The sequence below is a fragment of the Juglans regia genome, chromosome 6, assembly GCF_001411555.2.
Source record: "Juglans regia cultivar Chandler chromosome 6, Walnut 2.0, whole genome shotgun sequence".
NCBI lineage: Eukaryota > Viridiplantae > Streptophyta > Magnoliopsida > Fagales > Juglandaceae > Juglans > Juglans regia.
Window position 1 is genome coordinate 1,630,414 of NC_049906.1, and position 18,852 is coordinate 1,649,265.

The 18,852-nt window shown below is 33.3% G+C and overlaps 1 protein-coding gene across 2 annotated transcripts; it reads right to left on the reverse strand.

Moving 5' to 3' along the window:
* Window positions 1–1,243: 1,243 nt before the first annotated feature.
* LOC109011395 (histone-lysine N-methyltransferase ASHH1) lies at window positions 1,244–9,658 on the reverse strand. 2 transcript variants are annotated; one of them, XM_018992578.2, is made up of 11 exons: window positions 9,546–9,658; window positions 9,093–9,200; window positions 8,657–8,721; window positions 6,523–6,679; window positions 5,384–5,470; window positions 4,983–5,067; window positions 4,809–4,902; window positions 4,489–4,687; window positions 3,946–3,980; window positions 2,525–3,014; window positions 1,244–2,000 (listed from the first exon to the last, which is right to left on the reverse strand). In XM_018992578.2, the coding sequence occupies exons 2-11, from the start codon at window positions 9,093–9,095 to the stop codon at window positions 1,731–1,733; spliced, it is 1,485 nt and encodes a 494-aa protein (XP_018848123.1). In that variant the 5' UTR covers window positions 9,096–9,200; window positions 9,546–9,658; the 3' UTR covers window positions 1,244–1,730. The 2 variants fall into 2 exon arrangements, with proteins under 2 accessions (XP_018848123.1, XP_018848121.1); XM_018992576.2 differs by having other exon boundaries at window positions 8,657–8,758.
* Between the last annotated feature and the right edge of the window lie 9,194 nt (window positions 9,659–18,852).

The window sequence follows — 18,852 nt, forward strand, 5'->3', positions numbered from 1 at the left end:
CCTGTCACTTTTTGATGTTCAAATATATAATAAGTAACGAAAAATGTTTTAGCAACAAGACATTTCGTAAAAATAAAACTACAAACTAATGTAATTTGATATGGTATGTTAAATTATAAAATTATTTTTATTATAAAATAAATAAAATCATAGAAAACTTTTCAGAAAAACCCATACAATGATATTTAACAGATGGGTTGTTGTCAACTATCTTTGTACGAGAGGTCGACTTCGCAATCAATGTTGGATGCAGAGATGGAGAGGATATAATCGATGGGAAATTGATTATATTATATATAGATGTTTAATAAATTATGTGAAAGAGAACAAAAATATTTCATACATTTATTTACTACAATCATTTTGACATTGCAACTATTTAAGTTTCTATTTCTTAAAATTGTAATGCTATTCATCATCCAATTCTCATCATTTTTTTATTATCCTATGATGTGATATTAAATGATTAAAAATCATTTATTGTATTTCATTTGTGAACCTATCATCTAATATCACATCATAAAATGATGAGAAAATGATGAGAAAATAGATAATGAATATATTTACTCCTTTCCAAAAATAATCTGTTGAAATTATTTATAAAAAAAAATGGCACAATTATTTTTAAATACAATAATAGAGATAATGCCACGTCAGTATTTATTATTATCAAACTCGACCCAAACAAATATATATAAAATATGGAAATTAATGTATCATTATTCATATAATATATATATATATATATCTTTCAAATAATCATATCTAAAATACGTAGATTTGAAGACCAATAGAAGATTTTCACTTTGTTCGCAACGACTTCTTCACTTTAATTTGTAGGGACTTATCCCTAAATAAATGCCTATATTTAATATATATATACACACACTATATATATGATATTATATTGTCCCTAAAACATTTAGCAACGGTGATCATACAAGGTCAATGTGTGTAAGAAAAATAAGTATTTTTGATAGATTATTTACGACGATAACAATTATTTGTGACAAAAATGGACTTATTTTGGCCAAAAATAATCATTTTCGTTGGAAATAACTAATTACAAATAAGCAGTTTTCTTATAGTATACATCCGATCGATCGATATTAGACATGTACATTGCATATTTAAGATAAGGAGATCCGGAGATTAGTTGGGTTTTGAAAATTACATACAAAAGAAACATACTTGGAACAAATATTCAAGTACCATCAAATTTAAAAAACCATGTGAACAGGCAGGCCTATTATCTTTTATCAAGACTAACTTTGATAAAACTTTAGAATATTGGACATGTGACTTTACTGTTCTTCCTTCAAATCTCTCCTAAAAGATCACATGCATGCAAGAAAATGACAATTAATATAAGAGGCCCCAGTAGCCTGTTAGTTGGCATGTCACTTTCTGATGTTCAGATGATCATCAGAGAGCTTGCATGCTATGGAAAGTTGTCCAGCCAATAAGTTCTAAACCATTGTGATTTATGAAATAGGGGCCTACTTAGAATTATACAACCAAAACAAGAAGAAATAGATGCAATATTGCCCTAGCTAAGTGATCTGTACCTTTTCCTAAAGACTTTTGAACAAGCTCAGATCATGAACAATAACAAAAACAAAAAGATCTGTACTTGAAGAGTAATCAATACTCATCTTGTTTTCATGGAAATTAAGTCGCTATGAGAATCATAATGGCAGGATAGTGACGTACCATTCAATTGACAGACATTAATTTGTTAAAGGCATGATTCCATTTTCGCTGTCTCCTTCCGAAGGTTTTGCTTGGGTAATTGGCCTTCGGCGTGTGCAGACAATGTTTCTAACAATCGAGGAATGAAGGTCAAATTCTGCCTTCAATTCTAAGCAACAAGCGGCTATCCACTTCTCTGCTACACTGGTAGCTACATTGTCTTGGTTGTCCCTCTCATGTTCTTCAATGGCAGGTCGTATTTCATTGTATAAGGAATCAAGCTCGGAGTTGGCATCGTTCTTTATTGCCTGCATGGAACCTTATCTATGTGAGAATAGAAAAATAACCTTCTCATGAAAAGAATTGAGAACAAAATGTTTTGGTGCAGTGGGGATAAAGCATCCATCTATCATCACTGTGAGAATATGCTATTTAGTCCTCTAGGTAACACATCAAACGGAAAATAATAATAAAGATCATTCTACCTCACCAATTTCCATATATGACATGCAATTAAAGCAGAAGAAAACTGCATTTAGATGAAGCATCCAGAAGTTGAATCGCATTGCCAAAATAAGTCATTTAGTTTCATGCTACATTTTTATTTTTTTTACAATATGCAGAGCTTCATATGCTAGTGGCGAATCTATCAATTCAATTGCTGAATCTACATTTCCACGGTACCAAACACATCAACACCAAATTACTGTCGCAAACAACCCAAAGCCTTATCACTTTCTCCATGATTCTGAAGTAAAGAACCTAAAGCCAAAATGATTCACAGATCAGCTTTTGCATAAACCAGTGTAAAAACATGAAAATCAGTTCTTACCTCATTTCTTAGGATTTCCTCTTGTGCTTCCTTTGATGCAAAAAGTAGGGCAGCAGCTTTTGCATCAACTTGCTTTTGTGCAAGTTGTTTCGGCCTTCCATTAAAATACTGTTTTGACCTTTTGTTTGACAAGGACCCCGGACCTATGTGATAATTCCGGCATGCACTATTACTTCGAATACGAGATATCATTGCATTTTTTTGTGAAAAGGCCTGTTGAGTATCTTGTGAATACAATTTAATCCCCTCACTCGCTTCAGCTTTTATTTCTTTCACAACATCTAGCATGGGAACCAAATCAGGTGGCTGGACAACAAGAGCAGCGTATTCAAATTGGTTCTGAGATCCTCCACTAACAGCCCTTGTCAGGGAATATTTATTTTCCCCATCAACATTATGTTCAGAATTTGACGAGTTCATGCTTTTCAGGAGCTTAGAGGAAGGTTCATCCTCTGCAGAATCGTAAAGCGGGATTTTCTCAACTGAATACCTGTAACCAAAATAAATGTGGTAACACATAAAAACAGAAAGAAAATAGAAATCACATAGATTCAACACACAAGAAACAAAAGGAAACAGTATATCAGTTTACTGAATTCTTGAAGTTGGGAAGATATAGTCACTATGGTCAAACCACCTTTACTGCCCATCAAATCAACCTTTAAAAATGAAGAAGGCAACAAACAAATGAAAGAATCCAACACAAGCGATCAGGACACAGGGCTGACATCTATACAGGATAATAACCAGAAATAGTTAATGATGCCATTGCTATAAGTTTTAGCTGAATTCTTGGTCTATGAGTTTCAGATTTTCAATGAAGTTATCGAATTTTTGGTTCAACTCTGACCAAGTCATTCATTGAACTGATGGCCTGTTCCTTTCTTTCAACATCATCTCTTCACAGGATCCTATAGTGATGACAGTTGTGGGTTGTCATGACCTTGGGTGATAGAGGTGAGAAGTTGAGCTGGAGAAAGATATTTTTTAATAAATTGGGGGTTTTGCTAGGTTTTTTGTATTTATTTTTTACTATAAGAAGAATATATTGATAAGCATAAAAATGGAGGTGATCTGACATATGCCATTTCAGCTTTAAGTCATATTAAGAAACAGATAGGAGGACCTGCTAGCACCAAGTTCAACTAAGGGCCCAATTGAAAAAGGGTCACGTTTTAGGAACTAAAATAGCAGTTAAGCCAAGTACAAAAACTAAATAAGGAGAAACAAAGAAACACGTTCACACCGACACACACAACAAGACGCCCAATGACTACAATCCAGACTGTAAAAAGGAATTGACTTGCTATATATGGATAATTTCAACTGTCATCACTTGTAAATAATTCATTATTCACAGCACCCAGTACTTGGGAATGAACAAAAAAAATATGCATCATAAAATATGAAAAGTTCCTTGCCTCTCATCGTCATCTTCCCAAACATAAGTATCCTCCTGTTGAAGAAGTCACACAAAGCGTAGATATAAATATATTAATTATCATGAAAAATGGCAACAAAAGAAAACTGGTTCCCGCCTAAATAAGTAAAGAAAACAGTAAGCCATCAGAAGAACGACAATTGGAAAATGCCAAAACAGTTCAAACAACATGAGATCATTGGGAAACAGCAATGATGCGACCTTTAGTTACTATTGTCCTTTCTGGCATTAAGAAACCTTTATTCGTGGGTACTATGATATTTCCTATGCTTGTATTAGTAGTTTACTCAGCACTTCTTCCAACTGTTCCTCATTTCTATACTCTTTCTTTTTTATTTTCGTTTTTTTAATTTCTACTAAGTTGCTTCATTCTGTTTGATACAACAGAATGAAATTGGCCAATTTCCAACTTAACCAATCTCCAAATATATGACCTAAAGTGAATGTGCGCCTTCACTTTTCTACCAATTAAGGTATCTTTAAAATCTCAATTCAGCACTTCAGTTACTTCATCCAAATTTACCAGAAAACCACGAGATTTTGCCCCAAGAAATCCACAACAGCTTGCTGCACCACAGAGGCAGCGAACCTTGGCACCACCATACCATTCAAAATTGTAGTCATATCCTAATTCCGTTCCTTTGGATATATCTTCTTTTGCAAATATTCCAACCCTTACTTCCCCCAACACGGTCCATTTCCTTGTCTCACAATTCGGTTGGCTATAAACATGAAGAAAGAACTTAGTCAATATGAAATCCAAGCATAACAAGCCATATTTTTCTATTTACATATTTTATGAACTTGTCTCATAAGAAAAAAACTTGGTCTCAAGTGGCTAACCATGAATGATTAATAAACCTAGCAAGGCTTCCCTTTCTAGTAGCATCAATAGATTCAGAAGCATTTAGAGAAATGATAAATGCATCCTTGAGACCTGCATCAATCCACATGATGGTAAAATGGGATTACAGATAGAAGTAATATAGGCTTGTATAAGATAAATTTATGCTCTACCCTGAATTTCATAAGCTTGGGATCTTTGCTTGGCTTCTTTCCATGATATTACTTCTCCACAGTATTCAATGATAAACTGTCCAGCCTGAATTGGATTAAAAAGAAAAGTTAACGAAAAATTATAATCACAAATCTACTCTATCAATCCCCTGCTAACGAGTTAACAATGCAGATAATGCTTTTTAATATTTGTAAGTTCAGTCATAAATGAGGTAAAAAAAAGTGCCAGATGAACAAAATGTTTTTTAACAAGATATACTAAGCAGGAAAAAAAGGTCACATCTTTGCGAATAATATAGGTAGACTAATATGAAATGAATGTTAGAATGGCAGATATCAGGCAACTGATGAATGCCTATTATGTGATTGCAAAAGCTTGCATGAGGTTAGCAAACTACTACCTTTATATCCTCATCAGCTAGAAGACCCCACCCTCGGCCTTGAGTTTTAAACAACCTTGTTTGAGCATATTCACATTTCTGAAATCTCTGTAACATGAAAATAAAAGACATAAAAAGGATCAAATATCAGAATCATCATAATTAAAAAGGAAACTCAAAGAATACTTACTTTGAGCGTGTTATTCTCCTAAAGTTTGCAATAAAAAGAAGACATTACCACAATTAAATTATTAAGAACATAAAGCATGTGGGAACAAAAAAAAAAAGTTAACAAACACATTTCTGTTTTGATAAGTTAAATGGTACATTGTTAGTATATTGCGCTAATTTTAACACTAAGGGAAATTATGTCATAGTTATACATTTTAACTAATGTAAGAATAAAGCTAGGAGAAGAATTCATAATTTTTTGGGGGTCCTCTTTTTCCAACAGCCATCTCTCTCTCTCTCTTTCAACTCTTCTTGGCTCCCATGGAGTGGTCAAGGTTCAAGTCTGAAGAGGGGCTTGTAAATGGGATGGCTCGGGGCTATATTCAATCCAATGGTAAAAGTTTCCGCTGCCAAGCACAAGTGTTCGGGTTTGAGTCTAGACAAATACAACTTCATCTTGGAAAACACTGCAGGAAGGAACTGTATCAAAGTCACCCTTTCCAAGACCCTTCATATATAAGACTGGCATTAGGTAATGACCCTTGCTGGTTTTCATAAGTACGTCCATGTGTCTTTAATTGACTTGTAATAAATACATGTACACAGTGCGTTTGAACCCACAACTACAACCTCCACCATTTACTTAGAGATGAAGAATATGCCACGCGAACTAGAGCTCATTGGCTGTGTATTTATGCATACCATATATGTATATACATAAAACAACTTTTTCTGTTTTTTTCTTTCTTGTCAGAAATAAACTTGTTTTGAAAATAGTAGAATCATTGGAAGTAAATAAAAAAATCTAGAGGATAACAAATGGCAAGTAAAATAACATCTGGACGGTGAAACGTCAAATCAATTCAAATTTAGAAAAGGGAAGTAATAGCATGACCAAATCCCAAAGACAAATGAACGTTTAGAAAAGTGGATATAAGAAAAAATGGAGTGTACAGTGTACATAGACATGAAAGGCATCCCATAATTACCTGATTCCTGCAGAAGACACCACAAGGGCAGTAACCAGGAGTGCATTCTGTGCTGGTTAGCACATTCCAGCACCTCTCCCCACATGCACTATCAAGATAATTAGCATTATATTTGCATTCACAGATAGCAATATCCTCCTCCTTTTGCTTCTTGTGCCTAGAAAAAAAAAAACTCAGCATCCTATAATTATTACCTAGACAAGTGAGGAGTCTTTAGATTATCATTGAATTAATAATAATTTTTTTGTAAGTATCATTGAATTAATAACATTAATTTTTTGTAAATAAATTTATAACATTAATAAACATATTAAAAACTAACATTCACCACTCATGATCCTCCTCCACTTTCTCTTTTTCAAGTATTTGTACAAATTCACAGAATTCTGCAGTATAGTTGTTTAAGAAGATGGGTAGCTGCTGATAACACAAGAATACCTTCTGAAACTCCTATTCTTAACCGGTAAACGTATGTTTCTTCATAATTACAATTGCTGTTATTTGTATTATTATTATTAACGGTTGAAGATAAGCTTAGGAAAGATAAGCTTAGCTAGATATGAGAATTGAGGTGAGATTTTCTTCCTAACAATGAACGAGCTGTTAGCAGACACATCCATTCATGTGCAAATACATACATGTAAAGAGACTCAACCATTGATTATATTACTAAGACCAATCCAGAAATTAACTAGGACTCATTTGCCATACACTTTGATTGAGTGTGTGGTTCACAAAGGATTGAAGCTTAATTTTCAACGTGCTACATTTAGTGCTCCCCTGGATATATTTTCCTTTGCAAAAGGAACTCAATTTAGAAATCTCATATCAAGATATATATAAATATATTTATAAAAGAATCCATTTTCTCAAGAAAACACTAGCTGCAGGTAGAAAATAGATGATATCATCTAAACCAACTCAGCATCTATTAATCACTTGACCACAGAGTAAGACATGCTAAAGTGACAATATGTTCACTTCTTTTACTAGTTATAAGTTACAGGAGAACCCCACAATATGTCCTCACAGTTAACAAAGCCTTTATGTATATCTCAATACTCCATAGAGCATCCCAAAACTTCCATGATGATTCCCTAGTAAGAAGGGGTAACTGTGAAGTATATCGCAACAATTCCAAAAAGATGCCATGGCATCCTAGAACCATTTTAAGCCAAGACTGACCCCTCAAACAACCATGAATGGTCCACAAACATCTTATTATGAATGCTCCAAAAAATCCTTTTAGGAGGGAACAGAGATTACATCTCAAAATGCAAAATTAAAATGTAAATCATCCAAAAGCACCCAGTTCACCAGGAAAGAACCAGTTGTAGGTAGACATCAAGTAAATCAAAATAATTATGCTAAAATCTCACCTAGCCCCTAAAACATCAAGTTCGAACCATGTTTATACCCAACTTCTCTCAAAAGCTCTAAGTTATTAGCTAATTTTTGGGACAAGTAACAAATTTTCTTAAGAGTTTTAAAGGGGTGTAAGCTTTTTTTTAAAAACATATATAAGTAATGCAATTTTTTTGAATGCGCAGAGGGACGCAACCCTAGAGAGTTAGGAGCTATTTTCAGCAGACCTCCAATCATCAAGAGTGCTGAACACTAGTTTTTAGTTTTGTTGTCGTCCTCTCACAGACCTTCAAAAGGATTGCAGCCTAGTACATAGAAAATATTAAAAATAAATAAATGATGCCCTAATAAATCTCTAGTACTTCCTTTTGAATCATCCATGGATATATGTCATTTCCCCTCCCTCTCAGTCTCATACAAATATGTATTTATATGATTTCTCAAAGAAAAATTCTATTCCTAAGCCTCATACACCACACACCAACCTTTTTATGATTTCTTTAATTTTATTCTCTTACAAAATATATGGTATATAGATTATGAGTAGAATAATTCAATTATTTTAAGAATAATAAAACCAAAAAAAACTTTAAAAAAAATTTTGGTGTGTGGTGTATGGGCTTATGAATAGCAATGCTCTTTCTCAAATAGATAACTATGCCTGACTTGGAAGGAAATAAGAAGTAAGTAAATAATTGGTCAACAGGACATATTCAGCAAAGAAAATCTTAAGAAGAAAGGAAACGAAAAACAAAAAATGAAATCTTACTTTCGATATGAGAAATCATTTTGATTGATTTCAATATATTCTGGCAGATCTTCAGTGTGTTGGTCCTTCAAGCAAACATAGTCCATGTTACTTACGTAAGTTCTGAAAATAGGAACAAATAAGGGGAAAAAGGCCTCTCCTTGGAGCTAGAAACTAAAAAAAATTATTTAGTGAAGTGGAACTGAGAGAATGAACAAAGACAGACTGACATTAAGTTCAATGATAGCCACACAATATCAATAAGAAGTGCATACATTGTACTTTATAAAATAAATGGATAAATTAAGATGTATGAAACCTTATATTCACAAGTTAAACTTAGAAAGTGTAACAAAATCGCACACAACATGTTTCAGCTACATTATAAAAAAATAAGAAAAAGAACGTGCGGAAAACTAAAAAAGTTTCAAGCATATAGCAAAAAGGAGGAGCATACCATTGAGATTCCAAACCTTAGACAAAGAGCATCATGTCGGCTGGTTAAGAAAATGCAGAACTACAACCCCTTACTGCCTTACAAGCACCACCGATACCTACTAAATATCTGACACGTCAAAATCAAGAAACACATGATTAACATTCAAGTTCTTCATACTTTAAATTTCAAAATCGAAACAGATGCAGTTCTCGTATCTTCTCTAGATGATGAATGATCATTCTCCAGTAAAATCAAATACTGAAAATAATTGGATAAGTGTAGAGTCATCACCAGCAAAAATTAGCCAGTTTTATGCTATTAGATAGGTTTTATAACATACTCTCTAAAATCAAAAACAAAAACAAAAGGAAAAAGTTATGCAATGTAATTAAGACTGAAAGAAGAATAGCTAAACGATTGGAATTTCGATGATTTTAAGATCATAAAATGTAATGGAGATGAGAAACTTACGTGCCCGTAAAGCTGAATTGCATAAGCAAGGGTTTATGGAATTCCCAATTCGCCGGCGCAGAGAGAGCGAGGGGGAAGGAAAAGTTGTCAAACGACGCCGTAGAGAAGTTTGAAGAACGACTCGCCGTTAGTCTAGTGTTTTTAGGTTGCGTTTGGATGTTAAGAGGAGTTGAGATGAGTTGAGTTTTTTATGAATAGTAATGAGTTGAAATTGTTGAATGAGTTTAGTGGGGTCCACTTAAAGTGAGTTTAAAATATGTTTGGATGTTAAGATGATTTTAGATATATTTTTATGAAAAGTTGTAAAATAAATGGGACCCACCAATATTTTATACTGTTTATGTTACAGTAAAAACGGAATACTACACGTATCTGGCGCCAAGAAACTCCGGTTTTTAATTTGGCTCCATTGGCACTGTAGCCAATGCCGCCAGCCTTGACCATGCAGGCCATGGAAAATTGCCATACGGTTTTTTTTTTGAATTGTGAATAGTGTCCGTATTCTTTGATTATTGTCACTTTCAAAGAAGAGGAAAATGTCGCTTTCATCTACAGTGTAGAAATGAGTTACGGTTTGAAACTCGGCTCAAAAGTACATTTGGATGGCAGACGAAGTTTAAAAAGGAACTAATCTGAACTGCTTTCAGCATCCAAACGAATTAATCTTTGCATCAGCCTACTGAGCACATCAGTCATAACATACCTGACGTGTGGATTGGGTTCACTACCCAGTGGACCAGTTTTCCTCTTTTTTGCCTTTGCATTGGACGGATTCGAATATAACCCCCAAATTCGAATTCCAATTCTTCGTTCCCCCTCCCGAACCTCCTCAAACTTAGTCTTCTTCAATCTCCTCCCTCGAAGTCAAGCAACCACCGACCTCAGCCCTCCCGAGGAGATCAATCCCCAAGCCCTCGATCCCTAAGTCCACCAACTCGAAGCCCTAAGTCCATTCGACGTGAAGGGAGCCCTCACACCACTGACGGAAGCCACCCTCAGTTCCACTTGAGCCCGTCCTTAGTCCACCGACACGAAGACCTCAAATCTACAATAGAGTAAATAATATGTGTTTCTAGAGTTTGGGCCTACATTTTTTCTGTTCTGTTTACTCCATTCTTTTTTTTCTCTGTATTTGCTAGAAACTAATGGTGTGGGACTGTAGATGTTGCCGAAGATTAACTATTCTAAATGATTATTGTTGATTGTTGATTGCAAATGATTGAAATGATGAGGTAATATTAGGTGGGGGCTTTACCTTAAGAAGGTTGCAAACCTAAATTAATTTAGACTTTAATTAAAACAAACAAAAAAACCCTTTTTTTAAAAATCGAGATATCTTTAACAAGTTTTGGGAACTACTTCATGTGGAGGGAGAGGAGAAATTGATCAAATGGTTGGTAAGATTAGATTAGGGTGTTTAGGTTCATGCATGCACCACTAGGAAATATGGATTATTTGCATATCAAGCATGAACAATTCAACTCTATGATCTTGTGCAAACATTTCTAATCAATCTATTTTTAGTAAGTCTGTCTAACCAATCTTAACAAAAAGAAATTACACCAACCAAAACAATCATAAGGTTGAACCTACAAAATATATAGAGTATGAAATAAAATAAAGAGAAGAATATAGAAGCTGTTTATTTGGAGGAAAATCCATTGAAATGAGTTTGAGGATTTCACCTTGTATTCTATCTCTGTCTTGTCCACTCTAACGGCTTGGTGACATAGGTTCTAATGTTAAACCACACAAATCTCTATCTATTTATTTTCTTTGATCTTCCATCAAATATTATAGGATTTTCATTCTCATGTCATCTTCAGACCATTCAACCACCAATAAATGACAAGTTAAAAAAATATATAAAAAATAGTCATTATATAAATCAGACAGACTCGTGTTTGAACTTGTCTGTGGCATTTTAGAATCACGCATGACATCATCTCAATCATCATCTTTAGTTAATGATTTTGTGATGGAATCACTAATGTATTGGTGTAATTTGAAAACAACACTAAAGACATCTTACACTAAGAAAAACTCTGAAATGAGATTCTTTGCTTGCCCAAAGTATAATACGGTAAATCAACTTTATATTTGGTTATATTTGAATTAGATTTCCTGATTGCGGGGTGTATTTTATCATGTTAATTCGGAGTTCGTACTGTGTGCAGGGAGATGCGAGGTGTGAATTCTTCGTATGGACAAATATACTTCAGTTGTTAGAAGAGAATATTTTATTAAGAGAAAATAAAGCTTGGAAGATGTAGGATGATGTATTACAGTGCGGCTATGCCGTTTGTCAAAGGGAAGATAAAGTTAGAGAGATAGTGAAGAATCGTAAAAAAGAAAAACGAAAGTTATTGTGTTTGCATTGGGTTGTTACCTTTGTAATATGCTTTGCTTGGTTCGGATAAATTTCATGTAAAAAGCACTTTGTTTGGATCACTTTATTTTTGAATGGAAACAGCTTGTGCACACGGTTTGGTGAAAACCTAGTATATAAATATTTTTTTGATAGATCAACTTCGCTACCAAAAAACAGCTTGTGCCTATTATATGTTTCTTTATTTTTTGAGTAGTCTATTCTATATATATTCAGATGTCATAGTTTTATTAAAGTCTGAATGGATTGTTTTTCTTTTCTATGATTGTGCAAATGAGCCAAAGTATAGAGAACCAAAAGAGTTGGGTTTCTGAGAATCAACAACAAGCACAAAATTTTTTTATATTCCGTTTACATCAACAATTCAATCACCAGAAATGGCTCAATGCTTATTAACATCACATTGGTTCCATAATCTTTCTTTAACTTCTATTATCCTTGTATTTCTTTGGCAACACTAGTTTAAAATTATGTTCTATAAACCTTTCATAAATAATATGTCACCAGAAATATACACTTTAATGTAATATACATTGTGCTAACACTTTAATAACACAGTCTGATATACATTGTAATAACAATATATAACAAAACTCCTCCATAAATATTGCTTGCAGAATCCATGTAGCCCAATGTCAAATCTCGTGTTTTAGTTCCATATCCAATTTCTTCAACAATTCATAGAGCAGCCTCTGAGCCATCAAAAAATAAGTAATAAGAATTCAATTCAAATAGAAAACATAAAAATTACAATAACAACATCAAAGGAGGTTTTACCTTCAAGATGATTTCTGGAGGAATACAATTAACAAGTAGCTCATACAACTTCCCTCGAACTTGAAACTGCCTAAAGCACATGGAGAAATACATAACTAAATGGTTTGAAGCAGCATGCATACCCAAGGAAATGTAAGTACCACTTGCATAACTATAAAATTGATTTAGAATGCAACAAAAGAAATCATCCATTTTAGCTATTAGTATGTTCAAATTGGTAAGATGTAATTGATAAATATGGTGAGAATTTAGTATACTATCAAACAAATCATTACCAGTTACAGAAAAAAAACATAAAGAATCAAATTTTAAAGTGGACCTCCTTATGTGTCTGTTCTACTAGGTCATGACTAGTTGTGAGCTGCCCACATCCACAACTTGTAGCACAATTACATCTCACATGAGAAGATTAAATGTTCATGTGTTTTGGAGCATGTGAGAAATCAAAACCGTAGTACAAACAAATCAAAACCGCCGCTCAAATGACGTCACTACCGCCCGCTTGCTAACAATTATTTTTTTTTTTTTTTTTTTAAATCCTAGAATTAGGCATGTTTTTTTATTTTTATTTTTATGATGTAAGATCATCTGTTTTTCACATGTTTATCTATTTGATATCAAAGTTATCTATTTGATTGATTAGTGGAAATTGGAACTCACAACATACATAAAAATTCATTATTACTTAAATTTTTATAGAATTAGTGTGATGGGGGAAGAGGAAGATGGAATGACACTCAGGCCTTCGACTTGGACTTCACAGTCATTAATGACGCCTCAAAATACATTTGGAGATGAAAACGATGACCATGTGAGTAGGCATGCTTGTGTCTCTTATTTTTTAAAAAAGTTTGTTTGACGTACTCGTTAATCTAAATAATTGCATAATTGTAGTATAATTTTGATATAAATATGTCTTACCTTTTGCCGTCGAGTAATCCGGAGGACTTTAGGCAAGAATTTTTTGAATTTCCAGAATTTGAAGAAAATGTTGGAAGTACATTTTCTAATACTGCTGATAATATTAAACTTTTTTTGCTTTCACTTTAATGACACTAATATTGAATTGATGCTAATCCATTCCTATGTTTCCATGTTTAGAAATGTTATTCGACATAAATGAAGATTTAGAGGGTAACACTGTTGTCCCGGATGATGAGGTACAGGTTGAAGCACCAAAATCTGGTATGAAATTTGAGAGTAAGAATGAACTTACGGCTTACTATAAGCAATATGCCAAGCAAGAAGGATTTGGTGTAGGGACACGAATGACTAAGAGAGATGATGATGGGAGGTCTGTGTATGTGACTATTGGTTGTGTCCGTGGCGAAAAATACCAACCTAAGAACATTAATATCTTGAAGCCATGCGCAACAACTAAAACAGATTGTAAAGTGAAGGTAAATGCAATGTTGAATAAGAATGATAAATGGGTTATCACAATTGTTGATAATGCACACAACCACATTACAGTTAGCCCCAAAAAGATAAGACTCTTGCGATCTCACAAGCGTCTAGATGAGTACAGTCAAAGGATCCTCGACCTCAATAATAAAGCCGGTATTTGAATGAACTTGCTGGAACATCATATTCATTTTTGCAGAGATTAGGGGCAGTATTGGTAAGAATCACTTTTTGGGCTTTGTAGGATTGCTGCTTAATTGGACCACTACTTAATTGAACCACTACTTATTTTGGACTCTTTAATCTTATTAAAAAAACATGTGTTTCTCACATGCTCAAAAAACACATAGACATTTACTCTTCTCATGTGAGATGTAATTGTGCTATAGGTTGTGGATGTGGGCAGCTCACAACTAGTCATGACCTAGTAGAACAGACACATAAGGAAGTTCATTTTAAAATTTTATTCTTTATGCTTTTTTTTTCTTGTTACCGGTAATGATTTGTTTAATAGTATACTAAATTCTCACCATATTTATCAATAGCATCTTACCAATTTGAACATAATAATAGCTAAGATGAATGATTTCTTTCATTGAATTTTATAGTTATGCAAGTGGTACCTACATTTCCTTGGATATGCATGCTGCTTCAAACCATTTAGTTATGCATTTCTCCATGTGCTTTAGGCAATTTCAAGTTTGAGGGAAGTTGTATGAGCTATTTGTTAATTGTATTCCTCTAGAGACCATCATGAAGGTAAAGACTCATTTTCATGTTGTTATTGTAATTTTTACGTTTTCTATTTGAATTGAATTCTTATTACTTATTTTTTGATGGGTTAGGGGCTGCTCTATGAATTGTTGAAGAAATTGGATATGGAACTAAAACATAAGGTTTTCCATTGGGCTACATGGGTTCTACAAGCAATATTTATAGAGGAGTTTTGTTGTATATTGTTATTACAATGTATATCAGACCCTGTTATTAAAGTGTTAGTATAGTGTATATTACATTAAAATGTATTTTTATGGTGACATTATTTATGAAAGGTTTATAGAACAGAATTTTAAACTAGTGTTGCCAAAGAAATACAAGGATATTAGAAGTTGGAGAAAGATTATGGAACCAATGTGATGTTGTGATGTTAATAAGCATTGAGTCATTTTTTGTGATTGAATTGTTGATTTCTCAAGTGGAATATAAAAGTTTTTTGTGCCTGTTGCTTCTCAGAAACCCAACTCTTTTGGTTCTCTCTACTTTGGCTCATTTGCACAATCATAGAAAAAAAACAATTCATTCAGATTTTAATAAACTATGACATCTGAATATATATAGAGTAGGCTACTCAAAAAACAAAGAAACATATAATAGGCACAAAGCTATTTTTTAGTAGCGAGGTTGATCTATCAAAAAAATATTAACATACTTGGTTTTCACTAAACCATGTGCACAAGTTGTTTCCATTAAAAAATAAAGCAATCCAAATAAAATACTTTTTACATGGAATTTATCCGAACCAAGCAAAACATATTACAAAGGTAACAATCCAATACAAATGCAATAATTTTCGCTTTTCATTTTTAAGATTATTCGCTATCTCTTTAACTTTATCTTCCATTTGATGAATGACATACTCTCGTTGCTATACATCATCCCACGTCTTCCAAGCCTTATTCTCTCTTAATAAAATATTATTCTCTAGCAACTGAAGTATATCCGTTCATACGAATAATTCACACCTTGCATCTTCCTATACATAGTACGAACTCTGAATTAACATGATAAAGTACACCCCGCAACCAGGAAATCGAATTGCAAATATAACCATATAAAGTTGCTTTACCGTATTATACTTTGGGCAAACAAATAATCTCTTTCCAGGATTTTTCTTAGTTTAAGACGTCTTTAGTGGTGTTTTCAAATCATACCAACAAGTTGGTGATTCCATCACAAAATCGTAAACTAAAGATGATGATTGGGATGATGCCATGAGTGATTCTAAAAAACCACAAACAAGTTCAAACACAAGTCTGTCTGATTTATATAATGACGATTTTTTATATAATTTTTTAACGTGTCATTTAGTGGTGGTTGAATGGTTTGAAGATGACATGAGAATGAGAATCATATAATATTTGATGGAAGATCAAAGGAAATAAATAGATAGAGATTTGTGTGGTTTAACATTAGAACCTATGTCAACAAGCCGTTAGAGAGGACAAGACAGAGATAGAATACATGGTGAAATCCTTAAACTCGTTTCAATGGATTTATCTCCAAATAAACATCTTCTATATTCTTCTCTTTATTTTATTTCATACTCTATATATTTTGTAGGTTCAACCTTATGATTGTTTTGGTTGGTGTAATTTCTTTTTGTTAAGATTGGTTAGGCAAACTTACCCAAAAAAGATTAGTTAGAAAGACTTGCACAATATCATAGAGTTGAATTGTTCATGCTTGATATGCAAATAATCCATATATCATAGTGTTGCATGCATAAATCTAAACACCCTAATCTAATCTTACCAACCATCTGATCAATTTCTCCCCCCCCGCGCCTCACATGAAGTAGTTCACAAAACCTGTTATAAGATATCTCAATTTTTAAAAAATGGGGTTTTTTTGGTTTGTTTTAATTAAATCCTAAATTAATCTTGGTTTGCAACCTTCTTATGGTAAAGCCCCCACCTAATATTACCTCATCATTTCAATCATTTGCAATCCACAATCAACAATAATCATTTAGAACAATCAATCTTCGGCAACATCTACAGCCCCGCGCCATTAGTTTCTAGCAAATATAGAGAGAGAAAAAGAATGGAGTAAATAGAGCATAAAAATGTAGGCCCAAATCCTAAACACACAGATTATTTACCCTCCCACAAATTTGAGGGTTTCGCGTCGGTGGACTGAGGACGGGCTCGTGTCGGACTAAGGGCGGCTTCCGTTGGTGGAGTGAGGGCTCCCTTTGCTTCGAATAGACTTAGGGCTTCGGGTTGGTGGACTTAGGGACTGAGGGCTTGGGGATTGATCTACTCGAGATGGTTGAGGTCGTGGTGGGGAGAGCTGAGGTCGTGGTGGTTGCTTGGCTTCAAAGGAGGAGATCGAAGAAGACAAAGTGTGGGAGGTTCGGGAGGGGGAACAAAGAATTGGAATTCGAATTTGGGGGTCGAATTCAAATCCGTCTAATGCAAAGTCAAAAATTGGGAAAACCAGTCCACTGGTTAGTGAACCGGGTCCACACGTCAGGTGTTATGGCTGATGCGCATAGTAGCCTGATGCGAAGATTATTCCTTTAAAAATGCTGTTAATCTAGTGTTGGTAGACCAAATAGTGGGATTTGAATTGTGCAAGTCCCTTTTAATCAAGAGTTGGGCTTCATTCTATTATCTTGGACCTTGGTCGTCATCTTTCAAATTCAATTAGAGAATCTTCAAATTTTGAGTTTGAAATTTGAGTATAATCTTTATATTTATTGATTGATCGTCGATGAGATGATGAAAATAACGTTGGTGTTAAAGTGACGGCCAACTGAAATATTAAATTTAGAGATGTGACCAATAATGAATTGATAATAAACAAAAGCCAACAAAGATCTAACAATAGGTCGAAAGATTGAGCTACAATGGGCTATATATGACATTTGCCAACTATAAGACCACAATCAAAAGGACAAAAATGGGTTTGGAGCTTCAAATAATGCTCACAACAAACAAAAATTTAATAAAAAAAGGACTCAACTAATAAAAGAATACTCCAAATGCATGGGTTTGAGATGAAATATAATTAAACAGTGATGGAAGTTTTGTGAGATATAAAGCTAGTGGAAGAAGTTAGTCAAAGACTCTGTCTGATACGTTGATTTTAATAGAAAATAATTTGAATAAGAGAGAATTTAAAAGTTACGTATTTGCCATTCTCAAATGTGACAAGTGTGATAGAATATAAAAAAAATTAGCTCCTATTTACAGAGAAATTACATAAAGATAAGATAAATATATTCAAAAATCAAATCTTTTGATTTGATAATTATAAAAATTAAATCAGTATATTTGATCATTATGTAATCAAATCTAGATAATAACCCAAATCAATTGATTTGATTTAAGTAATCAAATGAGGATAATAACCAAAATCAAATTGTTGATTTGATTAAAAAAGTAATGTAATCAGCCAACCAAATATCAAACGTAATGCATCCTAAAGCTATGATTCTCGATAGCAATGCTGCATAAAGTCTGTGGTACTGATATGTTTTTCAAATTAACAAGTAATCAAGAAACAATTGACATTTGTATAATTAAATCATGATTTTTTTTTTTCCAAACATTGCAATTGTTGCCTCATGAAATCATCATAGATCATTAGAACTTTATTTGACTAATCATATTTTTAAGCTCATCTGGTGCATTTCATTAATAATGATATTTGGCAAGACAAAATACACAAATTATGCTAAGGTATTGTTTAGATTTAGAAAATGTTTTATCTCATTATTGCAACTTTATTAAATTTTTACATAAAATATAATAAATAATTTAATTTTTTCAAAATAATAATAATATTAAAAAAAATATTGTTTAACTTTTATTTTTCATCTAAAACTATCTTATCTCATCTCTGAATCTAAACTAGCCATTAAGATGACTCATGCAAGACATGTAAAATGCCTAGTTGATGGTATTTCAAAGAATCTAAGATCCCGTTTGGATAGTTGAGACTATGAGATGA

Bases quoted from the DNA above. Each gene is read 5' to 3' on its own strand.
- LOC109011395 (XM_018992576.2), bottom strand. From the start codon at position 8,742: ATGGACTATGTTTGCTTGAAGGACCAACACACTGAAGATCTGCCAGAA. The intron at 6,680-8,656 runs GTAAGATTTCAT...TTTTTTTTCTAG, and splicing joins AATGATTTCTCATATCGAAA to GCACAAGAAGCAAAAGGAGG. The intron at 4,903-4,982 runs GTAGAGCATAAA...GGATTGATGCAG, and splicing joins CCAAGCTTATGAAATTCAGG to GTCTCAAGGATGCATTTATC.